General features: G+C 37.2%; 1 protein-coding gene across 3 annotated transcripts in view; it reads left to right on the top strand.

The window, feature by feature from the left end:
* The window catches only part of ATP11C (ATPase phospholipid transporting 11C), a 208,000-nt gene that overhangs the window by 181,287 nt on the left and 14,051 nt on the right, over positions 1–12,662 (top strand). For all 3 annotated transcript variants that reach the window (XM_010388750.2, XM_010388751.2, XM_010388752.2), the window contains exons 24-27: positions 1,632–1,759; positions 6,931–7,066; positions 9,168–9,233; positions 11,672–11,775. In XM_010388750.2, the coding sequence (XP_010387052.2) occupies positions 1,632–1,759; positions 6,931–7,066; positions 9,168–9,233; positions 11,672–11,775 (434 nt within the window). The remainder of the gene's footprint in view (positions 1–1,631; positions 1,760–6,930; positions 7,067–9,167; positions 9,234–11,671; positions 11,776–12,662) is intronic.

Raw genomic sequence — 12,662 nt, 5'->3', positions numbered from 1 at the left:
TTTTGTTTAACGAAAACATTATAACAGGTTTCATAAAAAAACAGTATTATCAACTATATCTGTTTGTTTTGGGGATATTCTGTCTCTTCTAATTATGTACCTAAGAATTACAATTATCGGTCATGTGATTTTAAAGTATCATAGTGAAACAAAAGTAGATTGATGCTTCTTTTGTTTGAATGAAATTCAAGACTAAATTACACACCAGTCAATCTGAGTTGTACTTTTTAAAATTTACTTGTTAGTGAAAATGAGTAGTTTCTAAAGAAAGTGTGGTGTTATGTGCCACGGACTAGTCCTCTCCTTTGAAAACAAAAAGGAATGCAACACCTTTTTTGTACTTTTAAATTCAGTGGAATATCTTTGTTGAGCTTAAATCTTTGTTTATAGAAAGTATGTTGGAAGTGTCTTTTAACTTCATGGAGAATGTTGCATCCATTATCATTTGCTTTGTCTCTCCTGCCAGCCAGAGTTGTAGTCCCCTCCTCTGGGTTTCCCCAATTCTGCCTCTCCATCTAGAATTTGAACTCCCTGGTGAACAGGGGATGAATTGTCTCTGTCCTTAGTACTTGTCATTTAGGTAGGCACTCAGTAAATGTTCTGAAGTCAACTAGTAAACTAACCAATGCACCATTCAAGTAATTCCCAGCCTTTTGGAGTCAGTCTTCATTATGATAGTAATTATCTTTAGTAGCCATTGATTGAAAATACATTATTTTGTTAATTTTTATCATAGTTAAATGCATTTTATTAAGGGACATTTATACATGTGAAAAATACATATGAGTATGGGGAATTATTCAGGCCACAGAAAATGTTTGTATGACAATCTTTAGCACTGTGTAGATAAATACTGATGTAAATACTTTCATCAGAATGAGGTTCATAGAATTCTTTAAATTTTTTTCAATAAAGGAAGATTTATAATACCAGAGCAGGCCTTTTCAAATGTTACAGCTTCCAATCTGTACTCATTTATTCATCTAGTATTTATTGATTGTTTTTTGTATGCCAAGTTCTGTTATAGGAGCTCAAGATTGTCCAAGTTGTCCAGTCAAAGACCACCAGGAACACATTTGTAGTTGATCAAATTAGGTTTATTACTCAGTTCAGGAAGGAAGAACACACGCCATGAGAAACTGTGGGGCTTCTCAGGAAGAGGATGTTAGAAAAGACACAATTTGGACTTGAAAATACTAACCAAAAATATGTAAAATATTAACCAAAGCATTTGTGACACAGGCTGATTGCTGCCTATATTTAGTTTCTCTAAGGATTCCTCACTTATACTTAATGGTCTTTGCTGAAGTAACTCCTGAATAGCTAGTTTTAGCTACTAAGCAACCTTGAAAGGTTATTAATGTCTATTAGAAATGCAACTTATAGCATGTAAACATTCTGAATAATATTCTGTTAAAGGGGAGGTATATTAATGTGACTCATCACAATATGTTAGTTTCTTTTTTATAGTTACTAGGCAGTGACCTTATTTACAGTTTCCTTTGCCAGTACCAAAAGCTTGTAAAAAAGTTTCTTACTTTAGCTAGTAAGTTTTCCTCATACATAAATAACATCTTGTAGATGATTGTTACATGAAATTTCTTTCTTTCCTTTGTTGTTTTTCATTTTAGCCACTGTATGATGCTGCTTACCTTACAATGTACAATATCTGCTTCACATCCTTGCCCATCCTGGCCTATAGTCTACTGGAACAGCACATCAACATTGACACTCTGACCTCAGATCCCCGATTGTATATGTAAGTTAAATATATAGTTAAAACCCCCTAAGACTTTCAATGTTGTGGTTTTCATTTTATCTGCAGATGGGAAGAATGCAGAACAATGCACTTGGTTTGTGGTATGATTATGTGGTTCTCTTTGGAATTTTTAGCTATTAAAAGCAGACTGCTCAACAGGAAAATGACATATTTCCTAGGTGTGGGTTCTGTACTTGAATATATGTGAAACATTTAGTTCAGAGTCACTAATTCCTAAAACTTTATTTATTTATTTATTTATTTATTTATTTATTTTTATTATACTTTAAGTTCTAGGGTACATGTGCATAACGTGCAGGTTTGTTACATATGTATACTTGTGCCATGTTGGTGTGCTGCACCCATCAACTCATCAGCACCCATCAATTCATCATTTATATCATGTATAACTCCCCAATGCAATCCTTCCCCCCTCCCCCCTCCCCATGATAGGCCCCAGTGTGTGATGTTCCCCTTCCCGAGTCCAAGTGATCTCATTGTTCAGTTCCCACCTATGAGTGAGAACATGCGGTGTTTGGTTTTCTCTTCTTGTGACAGTTTGCTAAGAATGATGATTTCCAGCTGCATCCATGTCCCTACAAAGGACGCAAACTCATCCTTTTTTATGGCTGCATAGTATTCCATGGTGTATATGTGCCACATTTTCTTAATCCAGTCTGTCACAGATGGACATTTGGGTTGATTCCAAGTCTTTGCTATTGTGAATAGTGCCGCAATAAACATATGTGTGCATGTGTCTTTGTAGTAGAATAATTTATAATCCTTTGGGTATATACCCAGAAGTGGGATGGCTGGGTCATAAGGTACATCTAGTTCTAGATCCTTGAGGAATCGCCATACTGTTTTCCATAATGGTTGAACTAGTTTACAATCCCACCAACAGTGTAAAAGTGTTCCTTAATTCCTAAAACTTAAACCTACATTGTTATAGTGTTCTGGTGTCTCATGGGAAGACATGATATTTTAACTGCAAAGAAAAGAAAAAGCATACACAAAGATCTTCCGTAGTTTAGAATATTGATTCCTACTTGTTGTAGATTGAACTGATGAAGTTATATTACCCTTTCTCATGTAAACTGCGCCTATAGCATTAGCCACCCCATACCCCTCCTTTATCAGCCCCATTCTAAAACTGTTTTGTTGAAGAAAATAATGGACTCATAAGCCATTGTATTCATTTTGTGTCAGTTGAAAATGGATGCTTTTCTCTGTGGATGGGGGACTTGGCACTAGCCCCAGTTGTTTAACTTATGATTTAATTGGATTTTTAGAATTGTAGCCTACAGCTAAGGATAAAGATATTAATTTACAGCAGATTGTAAGCATTGCTAAATAGTAGGTAGCAAGTGCAATAGAGAGGTTTGGATAGTTTATTTGTATGAAATGAAGATACACAAATTTAAGGGATTTTTTTTTTAACCAGCATGACTCATAAAATTTACATTTAGCAATTGTTAGAATTACACAGGTGTAAAATTTATCATTTTAAAGGTCTTTATTAAAGAAAATTTCAGACATACATAAAAGTAGAGAGAATGCTATTTATATAATGAATGAATGTAAATAGTTGTTGAACCACTCAGCTTGTCCTAACCACTTAGCTTCAACAACTCTCAATTCCTTGACATTCCTATTCCACTGATAACCCCGTCTGCTCTATCACAGGCTTATTTTGAAGCACATCTCAAAAACAGTTATTTCAGTATGCATCTCTTAAAGATAAGGATTTTTAAAAATAATAATACCCTATCACTTAAGTCCTTAATGTCAAATAGTCAATGTTCACATTTCTCCAGTTGACTCATTTTTTTCATAGCATGCTTATTTGAATCAAGATCTAAAGAAGGTCCGCACATTGCAATTGGTTTATATACTTTCGGAGTCTCTTTTAATGTGTAGGTTAACCTTGCAATTTATTTGTGGAGAAAACCAGATTATTTATGTTGTAAAATTTCTCCCAGTCTAGAGTTTGCTGATTGTATCCTCATGGTGTTTACATGTTCTGCTGATCCTGTATTTGTTGTAAATGCATAATTAGATCTGGAGGAGAATCATTAGAACTTTGGTAGAAATCTTACAAGCATCAGCTCCTACTATGCTCTTTTTGAAAATAAGGAACCAGGGCCCAGAAATGACTTACCTAAGGACACAGGGTACAACCAGATGCAAAATGAAGATCAGAATTCAGCCCTCTTTCCAGTGCTTTTTCTAGCAGGCCAGTGGTTTTAAAACATTGTTTTAACTGTAGTTGTTTCCAGACAACTTCTAAAGAGAAGCCCAATAGTGCAGTTGCTCTAGTTGAAGTGGGGTTTGAGGAGTAGTAAGAATTCCCCCCATTCAGTCCCACCAAGAGCTCACACTAACATCTGGGATGAAAGCCTCTGCCACTTACCATGTGACCTTATGCAGGTTACTGCAATATGCCTCAATTTCATCTTCAGTAATATATGGGCAACAGTAGCACCTAATCACAACAGTTTTGTGAAGAATAAATGAGCTACTATGTATTAAAGAACTTAAAAAAATAGTGCCTGACAAGTTTTCAAGCAACAATAGCTATTAATCTTATTATTCTAACACCCTCCTCCAGCCTTCAGGGCTCTGCTGAGTACTTGTATAAATTAAGAATGTCAAAAGTCTGCAAAAACCTGTTGAGTACAAAATATCGTAAGGGTTTCCATAAGGTTTTAGTGACTGTGCTGTAGGTGTAGGTCATGATTTATTGAATTTTGTATAGACTTGCCACATCCGATGCAAAAAATAAAGGCCGTGGCATACCTATTGCTGAGCCCAAAGTGCAGCTTTCCTTTTTTTTTTTTTTTGAGACGGAGTCTCGCTCTGTCGCCCGGGCTGGAGTGCAGTGGCCGGATCTCAGCTCACTGCAAGCTCCGCCTCCTGGGTTTACGCCATTCTCCTGCCTCAGCCTCCCAAGTAGCTGGGACTACAGGCACCCGCCACCTCGCCCGGCTAGTTTTTTGTATTTTTTAGTAGAGACGGAGTTTCACCATGTTAGCCAGGATGGTCTCGATCTCCTGACCTCGTGATCCGCCCGTCTCGGCCTCCCAAAGTGCTGGGATTACAGCCTTGAGCCACCGCGCCCAGCCCAGTTTTCCTTTTTGACCTCATACTTGCAAGCCGTGAATGCCTGCTCTGACAAGACACTGCTCTTGACCTGTCACCAGACTATAGGTAGTTTATTTACTCTGTTCCTTTGTGAACATGAAGCCCTGGTCTTCCTATATGGCTCTCTGTACAGTATGCCAATTAATATTAGCACTGGCATTGAATAGTGTATTATAGATTTTACCTTTGGTGATTTAGTGACTTGAGTATTACCAAACACTTGGATGTGAAACGACATAATTGGATGTTTTTATATTTTTAAGAGAAATTTAAAAAATAAACTGTAGTTTTTCTATAGAGGGAACAGGTGTAATTTGTTTCTTCTACAGCTTTAAAAGGCAAAAGAAAGCGTTCTGGTATACCTGCTGCTTACCATAATATGGAGGTGCTCAGGCCTGTGCTGCTCATCAGCCTCTCCCTACATTTTGATTCTCTCTCATGCTCTCCTTCACGTTGATTGCCCCATTCTGAGTTTTTGACAGCTTCTTTATTCGAATGCAGCTAGAAAACCTGACCTATAATTCAACATACCATGCTGCTCCTGCTCTTTTCCCCCACTGAATGAGATGTACTTCCCATCGATGGTCTGTAAAGACAGGAACCACTTCCTGCTTTTGCCCTTTCTTCTCCAGCCCAAGTCAGTGACTGTCAAAAGCCACATTGGCTGGCAGTTGTTGGGCACTGCCTGCAAGGATCTTTACAGAGGCACCTTACCTGTGGTTCCTAGTTGCCTTGGAAACATGACTTACTGGCCATGGGGAGAGCTTGTTTCTGGGAAGCAGCTATCTCATTCTGCCATTTTTCTAGGACAGAGAGCATACCCTGAGTTTCAGATCGCTGCATGCACCTGGAAATCCTAGTAGTTAAAAGTTGCATAATTGCCGTGTGCACAAAACCCCGTGGTACTCAATACCAACTGAACAAGGATCAGTTGCATTTACATTACAAAGGTGTTTCTTACTCGATACAGCCCAGTGACATTCTTGGTAGTATTAGTAACAAGTATGTTATTTGAGTAATTAGATACCATTTATTAAATGTTAAGAGCAATTTGAAATAGAATCCAAAAGAAACACATGCACCAACCCATCTTTTTCTGCAGCTCTGCTCCATTAGAATTGGTAGCCTTATTTAGCATTCTGACTTGTGCTGAGAAGGTTGTACTATTTTTGACAGATTTAAACTTAATCTATCCACCTCCCATTTATCAAAGTATCATTATACAACTCCAGACATGTTATTTGACTTGATGGAAAAATATAAAGGGCACTGTAAGACCTAGAAAAAAAAGGTTAAATTTCCAGGAATAAATCTTGATTAAAATAAATATCTTAATTGTTCTTAGAAAGCTTGGTAGCTTGGTTGAGAGCATATGCTCTGAAGTCAGGTCAATCCAGGATTGTATATTAACTCAGTCTCTTACCAAGTGAACTTTGGCACGGCTGCTCCACTAGTGGTTCCCAGACTATACTGCACTTTGCAATCAGCTGGGGGGCTTTAAAAATATCCTGACCTCCAGGTTATACCTTATGCCAGTTAAATCAGAATGAAGATGGCAACCAGGCATTAGTAGTTTTTAACGATTCTCAGGGGATTCCAAAGTGCATCAAAGTTTGAGCACCATTGTGTTACACCTTTCTGAGGCTCCTTATTATTAGCAAATGTGAGTGGTAGTAATACCTATCTCATGTTTTTATGTGGGTGAAAATAAATGTCTATAAAACTCTGAACCCAGTTCCTGGCATATAAGTACCGTTGAATGGAAGCAAATTATTGTTGATGTTATTGTTGTCAGTGGCCAAAAATTTAGAGGAGTTTAGAGAGTTTACTCCAGTGGCTGAGTCAGGAGATGATTGCGTGAAGGTCAGCCTTTGGCTCAGTCTGACCCTTTACCAAAAATCCGTCAGGCCATTAAGGGTAGCCCCCTTCATTATAACAGGGTCAAACTCCATGCCCACCTTTGACATTTCACTGCATGTTTAAATGAAAAGTTTCACTAATGGTTTTTTCTCCCCATTTCTCAATAGGAAAATTTCTGGCAATGCCATGCTACAGTTGGGCCCGTTCTTATATTGGACATTTCTGGCTGCCTTTGAAGGGACAGTGTTCTTCTTTGGGACTTACTTTCTTTTTCAGACTGCATCCCTAGAAGAAAATGGAAAGGTAAAAAGAACCTGTCATTACATCTTTTGGTATTATAAGCATGGCTTATCTTTTTCCCATAGGCACTGGATCTGTCATATACATACTCTAGCTGTAATCATTTTACAGACTTTTTCTGAAGATACAGTAGTTAGTTCTCACAGCTTCTTTAGAACAATAGAAGTGAAATAAGAAATCACTTTCTGTGTGCATGGCTGACTAGAGAGTTTATGTGCAAACTTTCTGGAACCTTAACTTGGCTGCAATTTTTACTAGATGAACAGAGTTCTTGGGACTTCAGACTTCCGCTCTTTGATGTGAGAAAGGTTTTTCCCATTTTAAAGTAAAGCCCGGCTGCATTCAGTTCTTACTTATAGTGGCCTTCTATGCTTGGAACTGAAGTGGGTAGCTGCCATATCTTTGGAGTGTTTGCCCAGTAGGTGAAGAGAGGAATTGTCTTCTCTCCCTCCTCTTCCCAGTGGAAGCACAGTATTCTCCAGAAAGGCTACTCTGCTCCTGCCAATGTCTTCCCAGAACATGACTATCTCATTCGGCAGTTGCACTGGGATAATTTCGCCCTGGCTGTACTCTAGGAGAAAATTACTGATGAGGGAGACAGGTGAGGCCTTCTTCCTGCAGCCACACATAGGAAAACAAAAACACTACTTTGCATACTGCTTTCACTAAGTTCTCCTTTGCTGTTTCTGAGATTCTCCTTTTATGGTCATTCATTCTTTGTAATCATAATGTGAAGGAAAGCTAAGGTTCAAAAAGGATTTACTGAGGACACTATGTCTGGAACCTGGTAACACCTGTTACAGAAGTAATAGGTTCAGTGAATTTGAACGGTACTTTAAAATTAGGCACTACAGTCAAAAGCTCTCTAATTTGGACTAACAAAAATCAGTTTAGTATGAATCCATGAAAATTATTAATCACAAAGTACTTGTTGGGGAAACACAGATCTACTTTAAAGTAGTCACATGTAGAACTTGCCAAAGAGAGTGTCTTCATAAATCCTGTGCGTACTTAAGAAAATCACATCAGTTTCCCAGGTCAGCTTTGCCCATCGGTAAGAAGAATGGATTTGATTTTATGATTCCCTGGCCTCTTCAGGTTTATAACTGATTGTGCGACTTTCACTTTTTATTTTAGTTTTATTTGGCAGACAGATTTTATGTAACTGGCTACTGCTTAAAAGGAGTTTGCTCCAAAGTAGGCAGATACTCTCCTATAGTCAGTATGATTCATTTGCTCAGCCAACTTCCCAGGTGGTGCATGAGAGCACCAGTTAAGCGTTTGTTTAATTCATTACCCATTTTGAGTTCATAAAGTCCAAATTAATAAGGTTTTACTGTATATGTCACCTTCCGTCTAAATGTTTGCTGAAATTACAGTAAGTGTATGAATTACTACTAGCAAGAAAACGTAACACTCATGTATGATTTGAGTGAATCCTTTTTTTTGCTTCTATTAACCTTAATTTTTGTTTTTATTTTTTTGAAAAAGCCTTTTACATCTCATTTTCTGTTTTAATGTTACGCATTCAGATCTTGACAGCATTTGGTAAGCATATGTGCCATTCATTGCCATCATTTGGATTTATACATGGTATCTGCTTTTTTTTTTTTTGATGTGCACATGCTGATAGCTCTTGTATTTACAACCAGAAAAATTAGACTCATTTAAAAAATGTGAATCCATTTGTCTACAAATTATTGCTCATTTGAGAGGTTTAATTCTATATTATAGGAAAATCCCATATCAAATTCTTTAGAGACATGAATCATCCAAATGACTTGTTTTGATGAACACTGCTGCTATTAGAGTAGTTGCTTTCTTTGGCCTTTATCACACTAGTGAGTTCCCTGTTCAATGCTGCATGGAGTAATAGAAATAAACCCTACCAACCACAGGTGTGGTGTACCTGTTTGTGAAAATTGGATCCCAGGAAAATCTGGCATTGTGGCCTGATCTTACTGACTAGCTGTTCCCTAAACAATTCATACAAAAATATTTGGCACTTTTACACAGGATTAAACTTGGCTTTTTTTTTAAATGAAAAAATACTAAGATAATACTTGTGTATACATGATACATGTAATTATTAAATGTTTTTCAGGTATACGGAAACTGGACTTTTGGAACCATTGTTTTTACAGTCTTAGTATTCACTGTAACCCTGAAGGTTAGATTTTTACTTATTCATATATTTTTTAATACTGTTTTTGTAGTACTTTCTTGTCTTATCCTAATATACCATTTTTTGGTCTCCTTTATTTTTTGTTTTGGGTTGTTATTCAAGTATTTGCCTTAATACTTACTAAAATGTGTATGATGCTAGGGATTTGGGTATTCGTATACTATTTTTGATCATTTTTTTTCCAGTATATCATAATCCTCTTTATTTTGTTTTACTTAAAAAAAAATTCAAACACCATACTTATGTTGAAAATCTGTTTCTTCTTTATTGCTATTTTTAAGGCGTTATGATAAGTGGCATATAAACAGGCTGTGGGTGAGAGCGAGAGCGAGAGAGAGAGAGAGAGAGAGTCTGTGTGTGTGTGTAATTATGTTAAGTACTTGAATCTTCTAAAAATTATACAAGTGTTTATGAACCCCAGGCCTCAAATAAGTATATGTGAGCAAGATAATATGTGAAAAAGGGCTTGGTAGTAGTGAAATCTTATAAAATGTATTCATCACTGATGACCAGGTTGGTAGCTTACACCTATAATCCCAGCACTTTGGGCGACCAAGACAGGCAGATCGCTTGAGCCCAGGAGTTCAAGACCAGCCTGGGCAACATAGTGAGACCGTGTCTCTATTTATATAGATACATATATTTAATTTAAAAATAAATATAAAAATAATATATATATATAAATATAAAAAATATAAAATGTATTCATTGCTAAAATTTACCCATGTTAGTGGTAAAGTGCTTAAGAATATAATGCAGGAGGTAATTTTGGCAAAATCATTGGCATTGACATGTAGCCATGTGATAATGCTGTGAAGCCACACTGAATGCTACCCTTGAGGCCCATGATTTGGGAATCTCTTAGAGTTGAAAGCATAATTCAAATTATTTTTATTTTTATCATTCCAATAATAAATACCGCACATGGGGTCCATGAATAAATACCTTTAAATGAATTCCAGCATGTCCAGGGGTTAGAAGCAGAATTCAGAAGTATAATTGTCAAAGGATCTCTCTCAACTTTCCCTCTAAATTTTTGTTCATGGTTTATTTCTCATACCAAATAGAGCTAACATATGTTTGCTTTATTCATCTATTTCAGTAACATGTTAGGACCTTAAAAGGACATTACAATTCATCTTAGTATAGCCACTTACTAGCTGTGTGTCCTTGGGCAAGTGACTTTACCTCTCTGTGCCTCACTTTCCTCTTCTATAAAGTCGAGATAAAAGTAGAACCTACCCTTCTTAGGGGTTTTTGAGGACTCAATTAGTGAATAAAGCACTTAGGATGGTGCTTATTTCAATAAATGCTACTTTTCGGTTTTTATTATGTCTCACAGTATCACAATTTGAAATGGATGCCTCCCCACTCCTTTTTTCCCCTGGCCTTGCATATAGCCACAGGGCTTCCAAATGGTCTTCACAGTGTTTTTCAAGTGTATCTCAAAGACTTCCACTCCCTCCTCTTTGGATTAATATTAGTATTATCTTTGGATTCATATTAGTATTTTCCCTAACAACCAGAAGAGTAGCAATTCAAGATTGAGCTACATTAATAATGTTATCAACATCCTGTTTATAAATGAGAAACTATAACAGAGAGCTGATGACCATGGTGTCACAGCAGGTAACAAAACTGAGACATCATCTCCTCTATAAAAATTAACAGCTCTGGATATTAGCTCATGTGACCCAGAAGTTTTAAGCAAGCGAAATAGACCATACTTGTTGAAAACTCCAGATGCCACAATCTGAAAACGTGATTGGTCCTGGCAGAAACACGAAGAGATTAAAATCTAACTGAATATTTTATTAATTTATTGGAATAGATACAGGTTTTGCAATTGGAAAGATACACTATATAGTCAAACCCATGATTCATTGCTACATGATGTTAGGGGTATAGAGGCTTTGCATTTAGTGACTCCGATCTGTTGTGTTTGAGCTTTCACGGCACCTTTGAAAGTTTTGTAGTTGTCTACCCTTCCTAGCCACTCCTTCCCTCTCCTACTTCTTTTCAGCGTATCTGCCTCCACCAGCTAGGTCTCCTTTTGCCATCATCTTCCTGGCTGCCATTGCCTGAGGACTTGGGGCTTGGGCCTCCTAGATATTACCGTTACTTCACTCCTTGCCCATTCCCCAGTACTGAGATATCTGCAGCCCTACACCTACCAGCTACTTAGCCTGATCACACCTCCAGCCTGTACTCCAGAGTTTAGAGGCCTTAGGGCAGAGCTTAGGTTTCTCACCTTTATTCTTTGAAAAACCTGGATTCTGTTTTAGTTCCACTCTCCTCTGGATCCCTGGCGCAAGCTAGATCCTTCCATAGGTATCATTGTGTACTAGTTATTAGATACTATAGCATATTGCCTGGTGCAGTTTGTAACCATCATGAAACCTTTTGTGTTGTTATCTTTTCAGCTTGCTTTGGATACCCGATTCTGGACATGGATAAATCACTTTGTGATTTGGGGTTCTTTAGCCTTCTATGTATTTTTCTCATTCTTCTGGGGAGGAATTATTTGGTAAGCAATTGTACATATGTGAGCAGTCTGTAAATAACAAAGTAGACACATGTGTATGTACACTATATATGTAAGCATTCATTATACTTTTAAAATTTTAATTGTATAAGATGGCACGTCTTTAATATTAATGGCCTGAAGGTTACGTGTTAGCTGGTAGTGCTACTAATTTCGGGTAAGATTTTAAATACAAGTATATAGACTGCACGAATCACTCAGAAGACCTCCCTTTGGTAGCCCCTGTCCAACTCTTTCTATTTGAAGGTTTGTAAACATCTCTTTAGTGAAACTAGTTTTCAGCACAACCTGTCATGTGATTTTCAGAGGAAATAACTCATCCTGTGAAGTTTCTACCTGATATGTTGGCCAACAGATACATTATTGTCCATTTGGACCCTTGTTTTCTCTTTATAGTATATAACCATGATTCATGTTACTACAGGTGTGCTCAAGGTGTAGGATATATACTACTTAATACTCAGAGGGTTATATTTTGAAATCACTATCTCACTGTTTTGGTGGAGGTGGGAAGATGTAGAAAGGCAGACTCTGCAACTTGTCCTTAAAGTTCATTTAGTTCATCTTGGTTCAATAGATGTTTGTTCAGAATCAGTTTTGTGCTTGCGACTCTATGGGATAGAGAGATGACTGGACTGTACTCAAGGAGAGTAGAGTCCAGTGAGGGACACATAAGCTGTGATTGGGAGAGTTATATATTTGCATCTCCTTTCTTTACTCCCAAAAACATATATTTTGGTTTTAAATGTCAGAGTTGTTTTTTTTTAGTCAATGGCTTCCCCTGACAAGGATGCCAGCAGCAGAGATCATGGCTAGGGCAAGTCATAGGGTAAGATTTCAGGAATACATGTTTTCATTGCTGTGAGCAA

Source organism: Rhinopithecus roxellana, chromosome 7 (assembly GCF_007565055.1).
Source record: "Rhinopithecus roxellana isolate Shanxi Qingling chromosome 7, ASM756505v1, whole genome shotgun sequence".
Taxonomy (NCBI): Eukaryota; Metazoa; Chordata; class Mammalia; order Primates; family Cercopithecidae; genus Rhinopithecus; species Rhinopithecus roxellana.
Note: the sequence above shows the minus strand (reverse complement) of the source record. Positions and strands in the feature narration are given on the sequence as shown.